The sequence below is a fragment of the Trichoderma asperellum genome, chromosome 4 (genome assembly GCF_020647865.1).
Source record: "Trichoderma asperellum chromosome 4, complete sequence".
In the NCBI taxonomy this organism is placed as follows: domain Eukaryota; kingdom Fungi; phylum Ascomycota; class Sordariomycetes; order Hypocreales; family Hypocreaceae; genus Trichoderma; species Trichoderma asperellum.
This window is the reverse complement of record NC_089418.1, coordinates 2,486,782-2,505,638: the sequence shown is the minus strand read 5'-3', so window position 1 is coordinate 2,505,638 and position 18,857 is coordinate 2,486,782. Positions and strand designations below refer to the sequence as shown.

The window sequence follows — 18,857 nt, the reverse complement described above, 5'->3', positions numbered from 1 at the left end:
CGCCCTCACATGAAGACTTCCCGATCTGTAATGAACTGCATCTACCCGACGATCAAATTTGCAGCTTCTATCAGTACCTTTTTTTTTTCTCTCTCTCTCTCTTCTGCAAGCCCGTTTTGGGGTGGCTGGTAAACTAGGCGCCATTGAGGGACGCTGAAATCAGCTCGGCTGCAGCAGAGCTCCATGGGGATTGGCTCTGCTGGCAGGGCTAATCGTCCAACCAGAGTTCTCAGAAGCAATTTTCACAACGCGATGAACTGACAGTTCAAGCTGCCTACCAGTAAAGGGCTGCCCGTCTCCGCCTCCTCCTTGCTGATCAGACTCTCGGTGGAGCTGGAAGCACCTCGCCGCCACTCAGAGCTCGTAACGAGTGCAAACTTTGGTGATGGATGTGGAGGCGATATATTGCAAGTACATGTAGACTACGGTACACACTTGTACTGCCGAAATCCTACAAACCATTTTTGGTGGTGTACACCGCCTTTGGTTCTAGATCTACCTGTGTGGGTGGTGTCATCGTGGGCTGCGTGGCTACATACATATTCTGAAGCGGAGATTGATAAGAGAATTTATGGTCACGCGGGGGAAGAGTCCAGGGGTGCGTCCAAATCCAGCCTTCTTCGGGCATTCGTTCTGAACGGCTACTATACATCGTTACGCATTTCAACAAACAATAGAAAACAAAAAACGCATCTAGTCCTTCTTTAGAGGCAAAAAGACCTCTTCGATTCCCTCCTTTGTGATAATCAACATCTGCAGAGTGTCACCAACCTCAATGTGACGCTCCACAGCACCATCAAAGGCGTCCTTCACAATAGTCTCAACCTGCGGCCGTGACAATGGACGACGCTCTCTCTCCTTCAGATCGTGGCCCTCTCCGCTGCCGGGAATGTACTGGTTCTTGAAGTTGACCTGGTTGTCCAGGAAAGGCATGATCAAGCTACCCGCAGCTCCTCCAGCTCGACATTGCTCCCTCTCGTAGCTTCCAACCGGGTCGTAGGAGTACACAGCACCCTTGCCCTCGTCGTCAAGGCCACCAAGCATGGCATGCGTGTAGTATGGGAAGAATCGCTTCTGGTAGAGAATGGTGGATAGGCGCTTGGCACATGCGTTGAGGGACATTGGCTTGCCATGTCGGTAGCGATAGATCTTGCAGATGGTATCCAGACGATCACGCAGGGCCTCGCCATCGGCGGCAAATCCGCAGACAGATAGAACTATGGTAGCATCGTCCTGGTTGGCAGTAGTGCCACCGATCTTGAAGACCTTCGGGGACATCCGGGAGTTGATGCTGTAACCGCTGGTGTGGCGAGTGTCGCCGGCCATGATGGTGAAATCGGCGCCCGAGATGGCTAGAGTAGAGCCGCCATTGTCGGTATAGCTATTGCAACAGTTAACGAGCTGGGGTTGTGTAATCTCCAGAGCTGGAGCACCTACGGGTTGAAGGCATGCTCTCGAGGCTCGCCCCGAGCTGTCTTGGGAGCGTCTGAGAATGAATAGTTGGGCCCGTTCATGAGCGGGTTCTGACTGAACATGGCGGCCATGGCTGCGGGGTTTCTGTGGTGGTGGTTGGCAGCTTCGTCGATGGTAGATGTGGTTGATGATTGCAAGCTATGCCCTGTCGTCAGGCTTGATGCTATGCTATATCGCTACAGCATGCACGCGTCAAGTGGGAGCCTTGCTAGGCCGGGATGGGGGGGTAGCTTGGATGACTAAGCGCCGGTGTTAGTCGTCGCAATTCAACAGTGACCACCCCTTTCAAGGTGTTTAGATTAACTCCGCGACTGCGCACTGCTCGACGGCTTTTACACTCTTTGTCGCAGAAAATCGCCTGCGCAGCTACACGGGAGCTTGCTCGCTGTTTTTTTCTCTATAATACATAATCAAACCTGTGTGGACATCGAGATCGGCGACACCATGCGCGACATCCGCGCCAAAGCGCTGGAGAAGATAGCTTCGCTATCAGCTACCGGACCCGCGACCTCGTTTGAGAAATCGGATCTCGATCGACTAAGCAAAGCGTGTCATTCTGGAGCGAAACCAGCCGAACATGCGCAGGCAACCCATAATTCGAAGCCAATCGGCTCCATTGGGAGAGTTCCTATGGTCAGCATAAAGTTTCTCGCATCTTAGCCTGCATGTGAAAGGCCCCAGGAGCTAACCAATTAAACTTGTTAGTCGATTCGCGAATTCGAAGTCCTCCTCGCTCTGTGCAAGACCGCGCCGAATATCCAATCCAGCCAGAGCGCTCAGAAGCTCTCGTACCGACTGATTCCTTACATCCTCGATATCCACACGCAAGTTTTCGTTTCTTCGCCCTTCTTTCGAAAGATCGAGCCGTCGCCGACCGAATCGCTGGCCTTCCACGTTACGGCCGCGCTGCTGTCGCTTGGCAATAATTATCACGAGCTACACGAGGAGATTTCCAATGGAATCTGGCACTTCACCAACGACTGTAATAAAGTTACCGAAACTGTCCTTTCGCCACATGCTGGAGATGCGGAAAACCCCCATCTAGACGATGCAATTCGTACTGCTACTATTGCTCTTGCTCTTGTTGGTTTCCTTGATGCTGTATCAGCCCAAGTAGACTTCTGGGGAGTAGATGGCCGGCTGTTTCTTATACAAAAAATCCGCCAGCTCCTCTCCGAACCGTTTCTAGTTGCAGTCGAGACGGCAATCTCGACCATCCGCAACTCTCTCAGCCAGGACCGAGAGGTTAAGGAGTGGAAGAGGCACCTTCGCCATTATGCCGCTTCAGGGCGGCCCCTTGGGGCAATGCTGCTGCAACGCAGTTTTATGTGGCTGGTCTTGGCGAGCAGCTCTCTGATGGTGGCGGACGGGCCACGCCTTCGGACAACTCACATCTTGGATATTCTCATGTCCAAGGACGCAAGTCTGAACGGTGTATCAAATCCAAGCTTAGAGGCTGATGTTAGCTCCATTGAGGCATATACCAATCTTGCAGTGGAGCAGATGCACTACATTGAAGCTGGTGCTGACTTTGTGCGACTTGGAGCACACTCTCAGCAACAGCTTGCCTATGCCGTCAAATCTGCTGCCATGATCACATATCTGAACTGTTCTCTTCTGAATGAAGAGATTGCAGATGCAGATGTTCTCACTACGTGGCTTCAAGAGGCATTGGAAGACCCTCTGCAGATGACCGATGAAACTCTGGCGTCTACAGTTCTCCAGTGTCTAGCTCTCAGCTGCCGCATCGCGCCATCCTTTTCTTCGACTGTCAGCCGGGTGCTTCCGCGATTCCTCGTCCAAACCGCACCACAGGGTAACACTGTCGGAGTGGCATCCAAAAGCTTGGCTTATGTTCTGAAGCTGCTCTCCAAGGATGCAGTCATCAGCACTCTCTACACTTTGGGCAACGTGTTGAGCCCAGGCTCCGACGCGACCATTACTGGCATTCAAGCAAATGGCACCGCTGGTGAGGCAAATTTGGCCCCTATATATGTTAACAGACATTCCACAGGAAGTGCCATTTCTCTTCAAATGAACGGCGAGGAAGAAACAGCAATCATCTACGGAAATGTTGTTCAGGCGATATGCGGCATTGCAGCGGCATGTGACGATGAGAAGATTACTGCTCTTGCCCAAGCCATGCTTCTGCAAAAACTTGACAAGGTCAACGTCAGCGTGGATACTCAGGTCATAGCTGGCGCAGCTACATTGGCTCTTAGTGGCGGCCAACTAGAGTTCCGCTCTCTCCTTAAGCTGTACTCGAGGATATGCCATATCGGCGTTGTGGAGAAAAAAGACTTCCTTTTGGGCTCAGTCAGAAGAGCACGTGCTCACATCTCTGCTCGCTTGCGTCGCGATTCTCCCTTATTCGACATCTATTGGGAGCATCTGCTGGATAGCATCATTGCTCTGGGAGATGCTCACGCGTCTGGGCAAACCACCAAAGACGCAGACGTACAGCTCGCTGCTCTGGAGATTGCCGAACTGCTTCACCCTCTCGCCGTGTTCATGGCTAGCAATGATCTTGCCTCAGAGCCACTAGCAAATGATGATTCATATGCCCTTCTTAGAGATGCATGGTTCAACATTGTGGTGCATGGCTTCATGACAACCACTGATCGTGGTAAAAAGTATATCAAAGAGCTTCGCATGATTGCCGTGCACTCGCCCGCTCTTGTGGCCAGCCAGCGTAGTGAGCAAGTCGAGAGTGACATCGAACTCAATACTGTTCTAAGACGAGGGCATAGCAATGACCGAGAGGCAATGCAGAAGAAGCTTCTTAGTGAGCTTGTACCATCAAAGGCAGCTGACATTAAGGGCCTAAGCTACCGAAAGGTCATCTTCCTCCAAGCCGCATACATGGTTGAGAGTCTTCGTGCCGATTCTGGTGATTGTACCAAGGCGTTGACGTACTTCTTGGAACCGGCCATGCGAAAGGGTGATGTGAGCAGCACCATGGAGGGAATTGCTGCGGCTGTCGTCGATAAATACTTGAAGAAGACGCTTGCCGGCATTGACCCGAGCTTCTCTTCTCAGTATGCTGCTACCCAGCTTGTTTCTATCTTCTGCAATTGCTGTCATCGCATCGAACGAGTCCAGCAGGCTGCATTTGCTTGTGCAGACCGTATAATCAAGGATGTACCTTCGGCATTATGTCATAGAACGTCTCTCTTTGCCCTCTTGGAGCTTCTTTCTCTTTTATGGACGAGTTGTCTCGAGGCAGAGACTGACATCTACACCCCGCGATCAATATTCAGTTCCAAACTTGGCAATGTGACCCTAGAGCTATCTGACGACTACGACTTCCGGCGGTGGACTCTTGATATCCTCAACCGCAAGGCCAAAGCTTGGGTAACCGCAGCTATCAATTTGGCACCGTTAGACGTCAAGGGTCTCCTCCAGACATACCTGTCAGAATTTGAGGACGATGGCGCATACGGTCATGTTTCACTTGGCCGGTCTTTCGCTTTGGAAGTTGGATCGATCGTTCCATCTACGGATAATAGACTGCAATCTCTTGACCGTGTTGGTGGCACTGCCCTCAATACGGCGTCTGATCTCATCGCCCAGTATACTACTCGTCAGGAGTACCGCTACGGCGAAATACTCCCAGATCGTGGATCTGAATTGATATCTTTTATGAATATGAACCGCCGGTCGTCGTTTGTGCAGTCTACTGTTATAGAGAGCGCTAATGCCGCCACTGCTTTGGCTCACATCGAGGCTCGAATTTTGAGCAAGAAGTCCACCTCTTTGAATGAGGTTCGAGAGATTCTTAGGCGAGCCGCTGCCCTCTTGTGCCGTGGCGGAAAGGACGAATCATCGGTTGCTCGCTACCTTGTGAACATACCTTTTGCTTTGTTCACAAAACAATCAATCAAGCTGGGCGTCTCGCTATGGCTCGGCGTGATGAACGAGAATCCGCGATTGGAGCCCAAACTGCTGAATTCTATTGCTCAGCAGTGGGAGCTGTCCATTTCTCGCAAAGTTGGCCTGTTCCATCCCGCTCTAAGCCACCCCGATCCTTTCTTCCTCAAGGAAGAATTCGCACCAAGTGAGTTGGAAATGCTAGCAAAGAGACGGCAGTTAGTGCACGACATCCTGTCTCCTCATGCTCGCTTGCTGCAATTCTTCAGCAGCCACTTCAACGCCACTAGGCTTGGCTGCCCAGACATCCAGAGGATTTTTATTCGCATGCTTGATTTGACCCTTGACGCTGTTAAAGAATGTACTTCTCATCCACTGGCAAGAGAACTGCGCTTGCAGATTGTCCTCTTTGGCCTCCAAGTTCTGCGATGGAGCACCATAATCAGCTCAACCGCCCAGTATCGCCTCAAGGAGAAGATTCTATCAGCAGGTCTCTCTTGGTTTAGGAGCTCGCCAAAGTGGTCGTTTGGTAGCAATCTTGTACAGCTGAAGACTGAGTTCCGCCTCATTTCTGATGTTCTCGCCGCTATGAAGGCCGTTTCCGTCATTGGCGCCAATACAACCGGTATCAATTCGCTCCATTCCAAAGAACAGCTGCTACAGATACTTTTGGAGAACGAGCAGTCGCGGTTGACAGTTTGGATCAGCCCGCTCAACCAGCACCATGCTCATCTGACGCTTCACCACAACTCGTCCAAGGCCGCGGTAGAGGCTTCCCTGCTACCTCTTGTTCGAACTGCCTGGGGGCAGGATCCTGCCATTGCCATTGAGCTAGCCACGAGATTCCATTACCCTCGGCTGATCCGCGAGATTAGACTGCTTCTTCTTGCAATGCCTGAGAGGGCTATATCTGAACCTGAGGCTCTTCCCCTCATTCTTGATGGACACCTGCCTGACGACGTCAATTCGCAGCTCAAGGTAAATCTTCCATTCCCGTCCCTAGTCCGTTCCCCGAAAGATTCTAACCAAAGTATTTTTAGTATCTCCTGTTCTGGGAACCGGTTAATCCTCTCACAGCAGTGACTTTCTTCCTCCCCGCGTATAGAGACCACCCCTTCCTTATCCAATACGCCATGCGAGCCCTAGAAAGCCACTCTGTAGACATTACTTTCTTCTACGTGCCTCAAATAGTCCAGACTCTACGTTATGACAATCTTGGATACGTGGAACGATACATTCTTGAGACCGCGCAGTTCTCTCAGCATTTTGCTCACCAAATCATTTGGAACATGAAGGCCAATGCGTACAAAGATGACGACGCCCAAATTCCAGATGCCATCAAACCTACTCTTGACTCTGTTATGACCAAGATGGTTGACAGCTTTGCTGCTGAAGACAGAGAGTTCTATCAAAGAGAATTCGCCTTCTTTGACGAAGTCACCAGCATTTCAGGAAAACTGAAGCCGTTCATCAAACGGCCCAAGCCGGAGAAGAAGCAGAAGATTGAAGAAGAGCTTCGAAAGATTCAAGTTGACGTCGGCGTCTATCTCCCCATTGATTCAGATGGTATCGTCATTGGCATCGATCGTAAGTCTGGAAAGCCTCTACAAAGTCACGCAAAGGCCCCGTACATGGCCACCTTCCGTATCAAGAAGCACAAGGGCGGGCTCGAGCAAGAAAACCAGCTGCTGGAAGGAACTGGAGGAGAAGAAGGCAAGGAACCTGAAGACAACACCGTCGAGATTTGGCAATCCTGTATCTTCAAGGTCGGAGATGACTGCAGACAGGATGTGCTGGCGCTGCAGATGATTGCTGCCTTCCGAGGCATCTTCCACAATGTCGGTCTCGACGTCTTCGTATTCCCATACCACGTCACCGCGACAGCCCCAGGCTGCGGTGTCATTGAAGTCTTGCCAAACTCAATCTCCCGAGACATGCTTGGTCGTGAAGCCGTCAACGGGCTCTACGACTATTTCGTGTCCAAATACGGCAACGAAGACTCGCTCCGCTTCCAGCAGGCCCGTAGCAACTTTGTCAAATCCATGGCGGCCTACTCCATCATCTCCTTCCTGCTCCAATTCAAAGACCGTCACAACGGCAACATCATGATTGACGACGCCGGCCACATCCTCCACATCGATTTTGGCTTCTGCTTCGACATCGCCCCCGGCGGCATAAAGTTCGAGCGCGCCCCCTTCAAGCTCACCAGCGAAATGATGGCCGTCATGGGCGGCTCGACCGACCACCAGAGCTTCAAGGCCTTTGAGCAGCTCTGCATCAAGGCCTTCCTCGCCAGCCGGCAGTACTGCGAGAAGCTCAGCCAGATTGTCCAGCTCATGATGGACAGCGGCCTGCCGTGCTTCAAGCCGGAGAGCGTGCAGAACTTCAGGGACCGCTTCGTCATGGAGAAGACGGAGCGGGAGGCTGCGGACTTTATGAGGGACCTTATCAAGAAGAGCTACTCGAGTTACAGTACTGGTATTTACGACCAGTTCCAGCTGCTTACCAACGGGATTCCTTATTAAGCGAGCTACATTTTTTTCCCCTCCTTTTTTTCATTCAGCCTGCCTGTTTGTGTGATTTCAATTCATTTTTAATACTTCTTTCGAGAAATATTTTTTTAGAACAACATTATTCGGTCACGCCCACTTAAAATGAGAGAGAAGGCATTAGAGGAGAGTAGAATAAGGGCCAGCCAGAAGACGTAATATTGCGCATACAATATATGCCCGTAAATAGTTTCTACTACTTCGTACTACTAATATTAAAATACGAAAGTCATTTCGCTTGCCTTGAACTATCGCTTATTATCTTAGAACACCGAGCGTCTATATCTAAACAGCGACCAGCGCAACTAATTGAGCAAATCTATAAACCCTTTAATAAAAAAAATACCAAACAAAAACCTCGTAGCTATCATGAGATGTTGGTAGTAGTAATATCGTACAAAACCGCCTTTCCTTAAATAAAGTTCATCAACTTGGCCCTATCATGTAGCAGGTTGCTTGAGCATGTGTGTAGGCGCATTGTAACTCAAGTAATCTACATGGACAAACGCCCTATCCACAATGGGAACGGACTCGAGGAAATAAGTCAGTACCTCACTCAGGTCATGGCTGTCTTTAAGTGGCGTAATAGCCGAGAGCACGATGTCCACCTCCACAAAAAGTTTGTCGCCCGCGTGATAAGCACGCAGGTTCTGAATCTGGCGGATGGCGGTGGCAAAGCGCATAGTGAGATATAGCAGCAAGTTTCGTTCATCAGGCTGGGCCGAGAACCCAGTCAGATTGCGGATATGCTGGGCGGAGGTGCGACTCCAGATAAGAATCACAACGAGGGAGAGGAGGAGGCCGCCGGAAGCGTCGAGCCACCAGATTCGGCCATAGAAGCCAACTAGAGATAGCGAAGAAAGCCCGAATCAGAAATCTAGAGGCCATCTGCCGGGGGGGGGGGGGGGGGGGGGGGGGGGGGGGGGGATATAATAGACATACCCAATGGAAACAGAATGGAGCCGATATTAAATACGACATCAGTTATTGCATCGTCAGCTCTGTTAAGGGCACGGGTCAGTTTGATATTATCCACAAATAACGAAGAAAGCAACTTACAAGGCCCGGACACTTGAATTTTTAACAAGCCGGCACCATAGCCAGCAGCCACCTTTGATTACAATGGTTGTTATCATGATGATGATGGCTGGCATTCCCAGTTGGAGGACGTCATGATTTGGGCCAGCAAGTCGCTGAACACATTCAAGGCTGACTTGGAAGAAGGAGGTCACCATAATGACCGAGAAAACTAGTACGCCAAGAGGTTCCAATCTATAGCAACCAAAATCAGAATAACAGCCTACAAACCCCAAGTTTAACGGCGCCATATCAAACTTACCGTGAGCGTCCAACGGGGTAATTGTGCTGGTCCCGCTGGCTTCCCGAGATCAGCCGTGTTGTCGTCCAGACGATAGCGGTACTCAGCAAATCAAGGACAGCGTCGACCAAAGCTGCGAGGACAGACATGGAAGGAACAGAAATGATGACGGCAATTTTACCTGCCAGAAGAATGATATTTGCAATGAGGTTGATCCAAATAGCCAAAGTCACAATGGGGTCGTCGTGATCCAAGTCAGCATCCTCCAACCACGGAAGATTTGGCCGAGGGCCAGCTTCTTTGGGTGTAGCTGGCTGAGGGGAGTGCGGTCGTGAGGGCGGCTCGCTATCGACGCCCTCGTCATCCTGGTGCTGTAACAGAGGCAAGTTCTCAGAAGAGCGGAAAATGTCTTTCGGAGTTCGCCTCTGGGGAAGTGACCCCTTGAGAGTTGATAATGAGCTGCTATTGTTCATACTGGAAGTGTTATTGATGGAGCCATATGTTCCATCAGCCTGATCTAGATGTGACTGGGTCTTGTATGAGGCTTGGGGAGTTTCTTCAGCAATAGTATCCGGGACATCAACGGATCTAAAGGCCGAAGCCTCGAGCTCATCTGCATATTCGTTCAAGAGCTCATGGGGGATGGAAGAATCAAGAAGACAGTCGATATACATGTACTGTTGAATAAGCGAGTTTGTTCTCTGGTAGAACTCGCGTCTTCAAGGCGAACAAGAAGTCAGCTCTCCGAGTATGCATTTCGCTCGCGCCAGGTGGGAGAACTATCTGCAAATGTCTAAAAGGGTTGTCCTTACATTGGTTTCTTCATCGCATTGAGTTGTTCTTGCGTCTTCCAGTACCGTTCCCAGCGATACCGCGGGTTACTCCTCCCGATGAGCCTCAAGCTTCGCGCCTGCGGACCGTGCAGGATCTGCGACAGCCGTCGCTCGTCCCGCAAGAGTCTCTCAATGGTAGCTTCATCTTCGTTGCACAACCTCGAGTTTCGTATAGGTCCCGTCTCTTCATCTTCCACGAGATGGCGCGGCACCGGAGGTGACTGCCGTGGGCTCGATAGGCTTTGCTGAGAACGGGTCCGGATCAATGTTGTCAGGGTGCTTGTCCGGGTATGCAGAGGAGAAGAGTGGAAACCATCCTCGTGGCTAAGCCAATGCCGGTTTGGTGAGCTCATTTTCTGGGCCTTGTGCGAAGACCAGCGCTACCATGAGGTCTCCGAAGCCAATTGAGCACAGAAACGAAGAAACGATTGATACCGAGAAGCTGACGCTGGAGTCGCACAATGCTTCTGATGACGTAGGCAGGCGCGAAAATCCTGCGAGGTAGCGCGAGGACAAGGCAAAGGATAATAGCGCCTTGCCTTTCTCCTGCGCGATAGGCCGCCAGCCCAGCGCCTTGGATTATCCATTCATACGAGGTACTAGTCAGCCGTTAGGCTATGCACTTGAGGCCGCCAAAGTAAGCCTCCCGTTTTTGGAACTGATGGCCCAACGCCATTGGCCCATGCGTCAGGTTGACGGGCATGAATCGACTGCTAGTAGCTCAGGGCAAGGGTGCATATCCACGAGCAGTGGGCAAACTTTGATCGATATGGCTGGTCTAGAACTGCTCAGAGGCTCGTGCTGGAAAGGCGGCGCGTCGGGGAATTCGCATCAGCCAGAGGCACCGCAGCAGCCCTAGAGAGAGAGGCGTGCCGGCCGGAAGTCAGCTTAGCGCAGGCATAAACACCCATGCTTGGTCTTTGAGATTCCAAGTGCCCGCTTCCACCGATCCGGCGAGTAGGATTCGGGCCCGATCCGGCTGATACGAGGCCTTGTGGGCGGCACTGGCAATGCGCTCGTATAGTCGCGACTGACTTTGGATGGCTTGGTCAATAGAGAGGCAAAATCCAGGCGTGGTCCGCCAAGAATGCATAAATGTCGCAGAGCAGCGTATCAGGTATCAGACAAGCTGCGACAAAAAGTCAGAACTCGAAGGAGGTCCACAGAGGATACTTGGGCGAAACATTGAGTCGCACTGCTTGATTGGCGCGCTGTACAGTGTAGGGACAAGAGATGCTTTGGCAGCTGGAGAGACGAATTGTAATCTCGTCGTAGAGTTTTTGGCGAATAGCAAAACAACTGGCTCTCCGGGCTGGGGTTGCTTTTGCCTGTAAAAATTTGGTGGCGGTGGAATGGGAGGAAATGATGATCCATCGACGCATGGGAATTGGTTTCGTGTCTTGTCTGGAAAGTTTTTTTTTATTGTTTTTATTTTTATTATTTCATTTCTCCCTAGGCACAGCTTACCACTTAGAATTTCCAAGCACCAGCGCATTTTACAAGGCAGGAAGGAGCAAGGCAATCATCACCTACCGCCCATGATGACATAAAAATTGGCCATGGAGTTCTTTCACGTTTATTACCCTTTGCCGGCTTGGGTAGGTGCCTGCTTAGCTTCATATAAAGGCAAAGCAGTACAGAAAACTGCTAGATAACCATCTTTAAAGGCATGATGCTATATAAATTTATGCTTTTTCGAAAATCTTATGCCGTAGAGTTCTTGTTCCTAGATCCCGGGTAGCCTGTTCCTGGAAAGAGTTCGAGTACCGATCGGAGGTATCGTTCCTACGCTGTGCTGCGATGTACCTGCCTGATACAGCCCATGAGAAAAGTTTAGGACGCCTTGCTTCTCCCCCCCGCATGCATTCATCCATCAAGGATCGAGAGGCCCACTGAAATCCACGGTTGACCATGCCTCATCCAGGAGCGTGCTGTCCAAGGCGAAGTGCGCACTAGCATGTGCTTGCTTGTCTGCTGCCATTTCAGCATGGACTGGACAAAGCCGCCCGGCGTCGACGGGGAGTCGGTCGACTGCTGGTGCTCCCAGGGCTGCGTTATGACGGCTGCAGGGTGGACTTCAGATGGAGCCATTGTGCAAGTATTGGAAGAAAAAATTGCATCGCCGGCGTCTCCAGTGGGCCTCCCATCCAGCGACTGGCCTGGACAGCACATGTCATCGCCCGCAATCAGCTCATGGCTGTTCTTCGAAGGCGACTGTGGAGGTGGGACCCGTCCGCATTCCACAATGCCTTCTCTTGCACGCACTCAATTGCACGAGAAAAGCTTGTTGGCGCCGATCGCTCTCCAGAAGGCTGGTGATCTCTGCTCACCCTGAAGATCAACAGTGCCGATTGCCAGGCCCTACAGCCATGACACAGAGGGCCATGGATTCCTTTGCTACGCCTGCCGGATGAGTGGGAAGCATGCCATCAACCCGGGGTCAACGCAGCCAGCCGATGCTTGGTATAGGAATTCTGCTCAAGATGAGAGCCTTGTACGCTGTATTGCACCACACGTCTGATTGCCGTGGACGAAGGTTTCTGGCAACGCCCGTCGCGCACAGAGGAAGAAATCCAAGGCGATTACTACAGTGGAGAGTTACAGTGAGAGCTACCACTTGTGCGAGTGCCTGGCGTAGCACTCGGGAGGGAGGCAATGAGACAAAGGAGAGAAAAATATTCGACTATGCCGAGACTGTAGTGTTCCGTCGCGCCAAGTCGGAAGTGGCGGGCACGTTGATTAGGCGTCCTGGGACCTGTTGTGCTCGATACCTGCACAGCTGAAGAACTGGACGCTGCTCCATCTAAAAACCCGAGGATTTTGCTTTCACCTCAGCCAAGAGCCGCGCTAGCCAGTGGCGACCATTTACCCCTGGAGCTGCGCGTTTGCAAGAGAGCTGAGACTTTAACACGCCATACCACGCATAGAGCAAAGCTCATCGACAGGTCGGCTTGGGCAGCAGCCGCACGTTTCCTCCCCGTTGGCTGGGCGGCTTTGTAGCCCCAGTTATTCGCTTCCATGGCCATCCTGGGCAGAGGCCGAGAACACGATGTCCCCTCTTGGGGAGAAAATTTTAAAAAAGAGGCGACGAAAAAAGACCAAATGACATGGACAGGGCTCTCCAGATTGTGTCTGTCCTTCCATACCGTGGTGCTAGCATTCCAGCTCGGACAGGGCACCAACAGCGCAGTTTTTGCCCGCCGCCTAAGCTGAATTGCTGGATCTGTACGAGCAGAAGCTCTCCGGAATACTCCGTATTAGCATGCATGCTTGTGTATATCGAGTGCGCCATGCTCGCTGACTGCAATCAGGCCTTGAAAGCTTTTCGGGAGGGTGCACCAGCGCCATCACCGAAAGTCAAATCTCTTGCGCCTATGCATGCACGTACGAAGGCTCCAGTTAAATACCACCCCGTACGACGGTACATGCCTGCGATGCATGTGCATGCGCACCAAACTAACTATGCACGCACATCGCTGATCAGGTCGTAACCCACAAGATCATGAACGCGTAGCTGGCGGGAGCAAAGGCTGTGTTGATGCGGGCGAGTCTTCAGAGGGGATTCTCTTCACGGAGCTCGACGTAGCACCAAGCCATGAGCCGACTGCTCTTGGCAAGGTAGGCTTACAGCTTGCCGCACCAAAATAAACCACCGCCGGCGATGGATACCAGTGGCATGGATACCGCTCGTATGTACTATGTATGGGCACTCGTACCTCACGGTGCATCAACTGAAAGCCAGTCCACCAGACGTCTCCACCCGTGATAACCGCCCGCTAACTGGACTAAGCCCCAGCCTCCACACGGTTGCCGCCCGGGCTGATGCTCCAGGCACTCGTATCTGAAGAGACGGCAGCAGCTACAGCGCGGCACATGCGTTCTTGGTGCTGAAGCGTCGCGATGGATGCTGTCCTGGCTGTGCCGGCGCTGCTTGCTGTCATCGTGCGTGCGTGCTTGCTCGATCCCCAGAATCCGTTCCACCATGGTCTGAATCCCGGGCAATTTCCACCACGCCTGTCGCAGCCGGAAAGCCAACCACACCACCTGATTCGCATCCAGTCTTCCCTGCCCTCCACCGCAATGGCTAGCGAGAAGAGGCGCCTGGATCCTCCGTGTGCGGACAGGGAAGCCAGAATGGGACGGCAGCGCCAGGCAGGGATAGGGGCGGGCGACCTGAGCACTGAACTCCGGCCTCTGGCCTGCCACCCATGGCTTACGAGATCGGCCTAGCAGAACGCAGACCGGCCGACAGGGGACCAATCTGATGGATGGTTGATGGGATGGGATGGATGGACGAGCTAGCCAGTCAATAGCCGGCACGCATCTTAACGCCTGGCCTCCTCCCGTCGCTCTCCTGAAGTTTGCATCCCTTTTTTCTTCTCTCAACCCCTTCTTGCCGTACTCCGTACGCTGTCTTGTTCCTGCCGCTCTCTTTTCATCGCCCATCGACGTCCGAATCGAGGATCCGGGTGTGTCTTTCTCAGCGACAAGTTGCGTTTTCTTGTCCTGCCTCGTATAGCCCAAGAGTACATCCGTTTGGCTCATTTCCCCCTCTCTTTGATAGCTGCCTCGGCTGCTCACTCGTTCGACGTTTTATTTTTTCCCCTTCTCTTTGGGCTTTTTTTCATCGACATACCTTTCGCTCTTCGCGCCGTCCCTTGGCTTTTGTTTGCGCTTCTTTTGGCATCATTTATCGCTACTTTGCATTATTTTTAACTGTATTCTTGGCCCCCCTTCACTAGTACTATAACTTCAATTTTCTTGCATCTTGCCTATCTATCTATTTAATTCTCTACCCTCTTTTGCTCATCGCCTTTTGCATCCTCTTCCCCTCTTCATCGGGCCCTTTTGGAATTACCAGCTAAGAGCCTGTGCTCTTGCGCGCGTTGTGCTTCCGAAATTAATGTGAGTCCTACGCCTTTCTTTGCCTAGCTTCGCGCATGCCGGACGCTCCCGGCCAACCACCTGGTCGTGTCTCAGCCAGAAATACCTTCCCACCGCCAACTTACCAACAAGGAGCATATTTGGTTTTCCCTTTGCAATCAACCGGTTCAATCAATCTCTGTTACGTCCGTGGTATATTCTCATCTATTTTGACATTGGCCGGTGGAGGAAATATACAATACAAACAGCCAACACAGAGATGCATCAGCTGACCATTTGCTAATGTTGATTTTTCCTTTATGCAGCCACCCATTGGAGCTTGTGTCGCCCAACGAGCTTGACGCCATCACTGGTGACAGCCGCTCCGACTCACTCGTCGCCTTTGTCCATCACCGGACCTCGTATCGCTAGGGTCCCAAGCCTGCTGACCGGTTCCCACCTCTCGGCGGACGGAAAATTGCTGGGTAGCGTCGGAAAAAAAAAGGTCGCCGTCGAGCTGCGAATAGGGAGGTATAGTCAAATTCTCGACCCAAGGCTTCCGATCCCGTGGTCTTCATGCCTAGATTCTCGGTTGCCTTTGCCAGGCGGAAAAGCACCGCAGACGATATCGAAAATGCTGAGGTGACCCCCCCAGGACAAGGTACATTCAGGGTCTTGGAACGACACGACTACTCTGGCGTCAAGTCGTTTGACGGAGGCGTAAAGATGGCAAAAGCAAATGGAGCCATGCTTTCAAAGCCTGATTTTCAGGCAGACGACAACATGTTTTCTGATATGAAGGCCAACCGGTGAGTTCTGACCCTTTCTTCCATGCCCGAAGTTTTTTTCTCTTGTTCTTCTTTCTCCCGGGGAGAAGAAAAGGGGGAATATATATCGACACCCGAGACACTCAACCATGCGACTTTACGATGCTTTGGCCTATCTTATGCTGACTCTGTCGCAAAGTGGAAGCGGCTTGTCCAATACCACGCACACCACGTCCACTGATACGTCTTCGCGCCACAGTAATGCCTCGACAGCACCCTCCTCGGCGGACTTTAGCGGAGGCAACTTGTTCCACGACGACAATCGAAATGGCCCACCCAAGAGTTCATCATCCGATATACACGGTCGCGGAATATCGAACAAATCCATCGGATCCAAATTCTTAGACCGAGCTGGCCGGACCTTTTCGTTCGGTGGACAGAAGAAGTACAGCATTCCCCCGCCGCTGGAGGACCCCCCCATGCCGGATTTGCCGCCGCCCATGCCCATCATGGCTGAACCAGGACGCACTGGATCTAGAGGTACGACTACATACACGCAGGCCCCAACCATTTCCCGCAAGCCAGCTCCCCGCGATATCAGTGTTATGGACATGGGTGGTGACTTTGGATCAATGTTTTCAGGATCAGGTTTCGATAAGAGGGCCAGCATGGCCACCCTAAAGAACGACGACTTGGCTTCTCCCCGGTTTCTCACTGGCAACCCGCAAATGCACCACCAGATGCCACATAGCCCGGACACCGCAACGCCGGCTCAACCGCTGCTCGGCGCATGGAACACACCCAAAAACGATGACATCGGCGATGACTATCCATCGGATGATGAAGGCCCCCCACCAGTTCCGAATCATTCAGCTCCCCGGTACCGCTCTCCAGCTCGACAAGCGCCAGTCAGGAAAGTATCACCAGCTGAGCAACCCCCAGCTCCAGCTCGCCAGACGCCAATGCACCACCCTCCGGCACCACCGCAGAGGCAGTCACCTATTCAAGAGCCTGTGCAGCCCGAGGAAGCACAAGATGACGAGGATGCAAAGCTCCTACAGGAAACTTACACTGCCATTCAGCTTCTTTCGGCTGAAGATGACGAATTTGACGAAAACCCACAACCCGGGCGATACCGGCGAGAGGAGGATAGCTTTACGGTAGTTCCACGAGCCAAGACTGCGTCCAACTCCAACAACGGAGGAGACGGAGATGAACTGTTTGATGGCAATAGAGCCCGGCCCTCTAAGCCTAACAATCGGTACATCCCTCCACCGGATGGTGCGCCTCGGAACAAAGTCATGACCCCTGCGGAATTCGAAAAGTATCGAGAAGATAAGATTCGTCATGATAGGACAAATAGCAATTCAAAGGATGATGATGAAGACGACATCAACTATGACGACGACGAAGACGAGGCTGAAAAGTCTAAGCAACAGGCGAAGCAGAGAAGGAAGCAGGAAGCTCACATGGCTGTTTATCGCCAGCAGATGATGAAGGTGACGGGTGAAGCGAATCCGACAAACGGACTTGGTATTCCAGCTTCAATGAGCGCACCACAACTCAGCCATATGAAGCATCCTTCCCTTGACCCGGCGGCAGCATCTGCCATGACCGGTGTGTCCGGAGCGTCTGATGAGGCCGACGATGATGAGGAGATTCCTCTTGCCATCTTGCAGGCACATGGATTCCCCAACAAGAATCGACCTCCAACTAGGCTCAGCACCGTGGGATCAACCCCCAACATTCGAGCCTCAGCTTTGCTCATGCCAGGACGTCCATCCTCGTCAATGGGAGAATCTGCTGCTGCCCGACGCCACTCTACCCTTCCAGCATTTGCACGCAATTTGCCTCAAGATCCCTTTGTCGGAGCTAGCATTGCCCAGCCTGCTCTCAGGGAATCTCTGTCGTTCAATGAGATGGGTATGGGCCCCAAGCCCCCGTCGCCACTTCCTCCTGGAGGCCTTGTTGGTGTCATTGCTAGTGAGGAACGCCAGAGAGCGATGCGGCGCGGAAGCCCAAGCGTCGACCCCTCAAGGCTGATGGGCAGTGGCTACAATACACCTGGAGGCACTGCAATTGACCCTATTGCTGGGATCCCTGCGCATATGATGTATCCCCAGCAACAAATGGGAGGTGGAATGCCTGGCATGATGCCTCATATGATGACGCCGCCACCGATGCTTACTGTTGGCGACCAGGCTCAGCTTCAGATGACGCAGCAAATGTCGCAGTTTATGCAGATGCAGATGCAGTTCATGCAAATGATGGCCTCAAACCAAAACGGCGGCGGACCGCAGCAGCAGCCACAACAGATGCAGTCCCCATATCAACAGCCCTACGGTGGCCTAATGGGCAATCATTCCATGGTGGACATTTCCTCTCGTAACTCCATGATTGGCGAGCAGACCCTTGAGCCTCGTCGTGGTGATTACGGTAGCATGCGAACTATGAGCATGGTGCAGCCTAACTCGGCACCTATGGCTACACCTATGCCTCACCCCGGATATGCCGGGTCTATCCGGTCGTCTGTCCATGGGTATACTCCTTCGATAGCGCCGTCAGAGCGAAGCAACATTGGCCTTCCCAATCGTTATAGACCTGTCTCCCAGGCTGTGAACCCGGCTGGACTTGGCCATATGCAGTCTCAATCGTTTTCAGGGGCTCTGTCCGCTTTTGATAACAAGAACAAGACCTCGATGAGGATTGTGAACAAGTCAGCCTCCGATGACGATGACGATGAAGAGGGCTGGGAGGCGATGAAGAATAAGAGAGATAAGAAGAGGTCTCTGTGGAGAAGCAAGAAGAATTTGAGCTCAGTCATCTGAGTGTAGATGTCGTATCGATCCTTTCCGTGTCTGTTTTCTCCCTCTCCTTTGTCTCATCTTGTGGGCGAAAAAAACAGATGTGTATGGATAACATGGGCGTGCATCTGTCTCTGGAACAAAGCGTGGATCTGTGAGTATGCGAGTGTGTTCTGTCTTGTTTTTGGATACGGGCGAGCACAAGGTTGATAATTTTGGGATATTTAACTGAGACCTCCTCTAATGCTATGCTTGGATACCATGGTCCGTCATATTATGCGGTGCGACTCGATAAAAAGAAAAAATATTAATTGGCAAGCTAGATGTTTTTTTTAGACGTCCGCTTGGGCGTCAAATTTGGTGGGAACATTCATCTGGAC

The 18,857-nt window shown here is 52.0% G+C and overlaps 6 protein-coding genes across 7 annotated transcripts; 4 read left to right on the top strand and 2 right to left on the bottom strand.

The window, feature by feature from the left end:
• Positions 1-280: 280 nt before the first annotated feature.
• TrAFT101_007237 (uncharacterized protein) lies at positions 281-1,629 on the bottom strand. Its single transcript, XM_024910772.2, has 2 exons — positions 1,438-1,629; positions 281-1,381 (listed from the first exon to the last, which is right to left on the bottom strand). Exons 1-2 carry the CDS (start codon positions 1,542-1,544, stop codon positions 694-696), a joined length of 795 nt encoding a protein of 264 aa, XP_024756578.2. The 5' UTR covers positions 1,545-1,629; the 3' UTR covers positions 281-693.
• On the top strand, positions 1,559-8,229 carry TrAFT101_007236 (uncharacterized protein). The gene is made up of 3 exons (XM_066127991.1): positions 1,559-2,106; positions 2,179-6,321; positions 6,384-8,229. The coding sequence occupies exons 1-3, from the start codon at positions 1,918-1,920 to the stop codon at positions 7,866-7,868; spliced, it is 5,817 nt and encodes a 1,938-aa protein (XP_065984105.1). The 5' UTR covers positions 1,559-1,917; the 3' UTR covers positions 7,869-8,229.
• On the bottom strand, positions 8,034-11,292 carry TrAFT101_007235 (uncharacterized protein). Of its 2 annotated transcripts, XM_024908841.2 has the most exons (5): positions 10,023-11,292; positions 9,232-9,927; positions 8,952-9,164; positions 8,835-8,893; positions 8,034-8,736 (listed from the first exon to the last, which is right to left on the bottom strand). In XM_024908841.2, exons 1-5 carry the CDS (start codon positions 10,394-10,396, stop codon positions 8,333-8,335), a joined length of 1,746 nt encoding a protein of 581 aa, XP_024756580.1. In that variant the 5' UTR covers positions 10,397-11,292; the 3' UTR covers positions 8,034-8,332. The 2 variants fall into 2 exon arrangements, with proteins under 2 accessions (XP_024756580.1, XP_065984104.1); XM_066127990.1 differs by having other exon boundaries at positions 9,232-11,292.
• A 403-nt stretch (positions 11,293-11,695) lies between these two features.
• TrAFT101_007234 (uncharacterized protein) lies at positions 11,696-12,378 on the top strand (the record flags this gene model as incomplete). The annotated part of the gene is made up of 1 exon (XM_066127989.1): positions 11,696-12,378. The coding sequence occupies exon 1, from the start codon at positions 12,001-12,003 to the stop codon at positions 12,376-12,378; it is 378 nt and encodes a 125-aa protein (XP_065984103.1). The 5' UTR covers positions 11,696-12,000.
• Positions 12,379-13,943: 1,565 nt separating this feature from the next.
• TrAFT101_007233 (uncharacterized protein) lies at positions 13,944-14,273 on the top strand (the record flags this gene model as incomplete). The annotated part of the gene is made up of 1 exon (XM_066127988.1): positions 13,944-14,273. The coding sequence occupies one exon, from the start codon at positions 13,944-13,946 to the stop codon at positions 14,271-14,273; it is 330 nt and encodes a 109-aa protein (XP_065984102.1).
• Positions 14,274-15,094: 821 nt separating this feature from the next.
• Positions 15,095-18,501, top strand: TrAFT101_007232 (uncharacterized protein; the record flags this gene model as incomplete). The annotated part of the gene is made up of 2 exons (XM_024910239.2): positions 15,095-15,715; positions 15,873-18,501. Exons 1-2 carry the CDS (start codon positions 15,483-15,485, stop codon positions 18,499-18,501), a joined length of 2,862 nt encoding a protein of 953 aa, XP_024756584.1. The 5' UTR covers positions 15,095-15,482.
• Between the last annotated feature and the right edge of the window lie 356 nt (positions 18,502-18,857).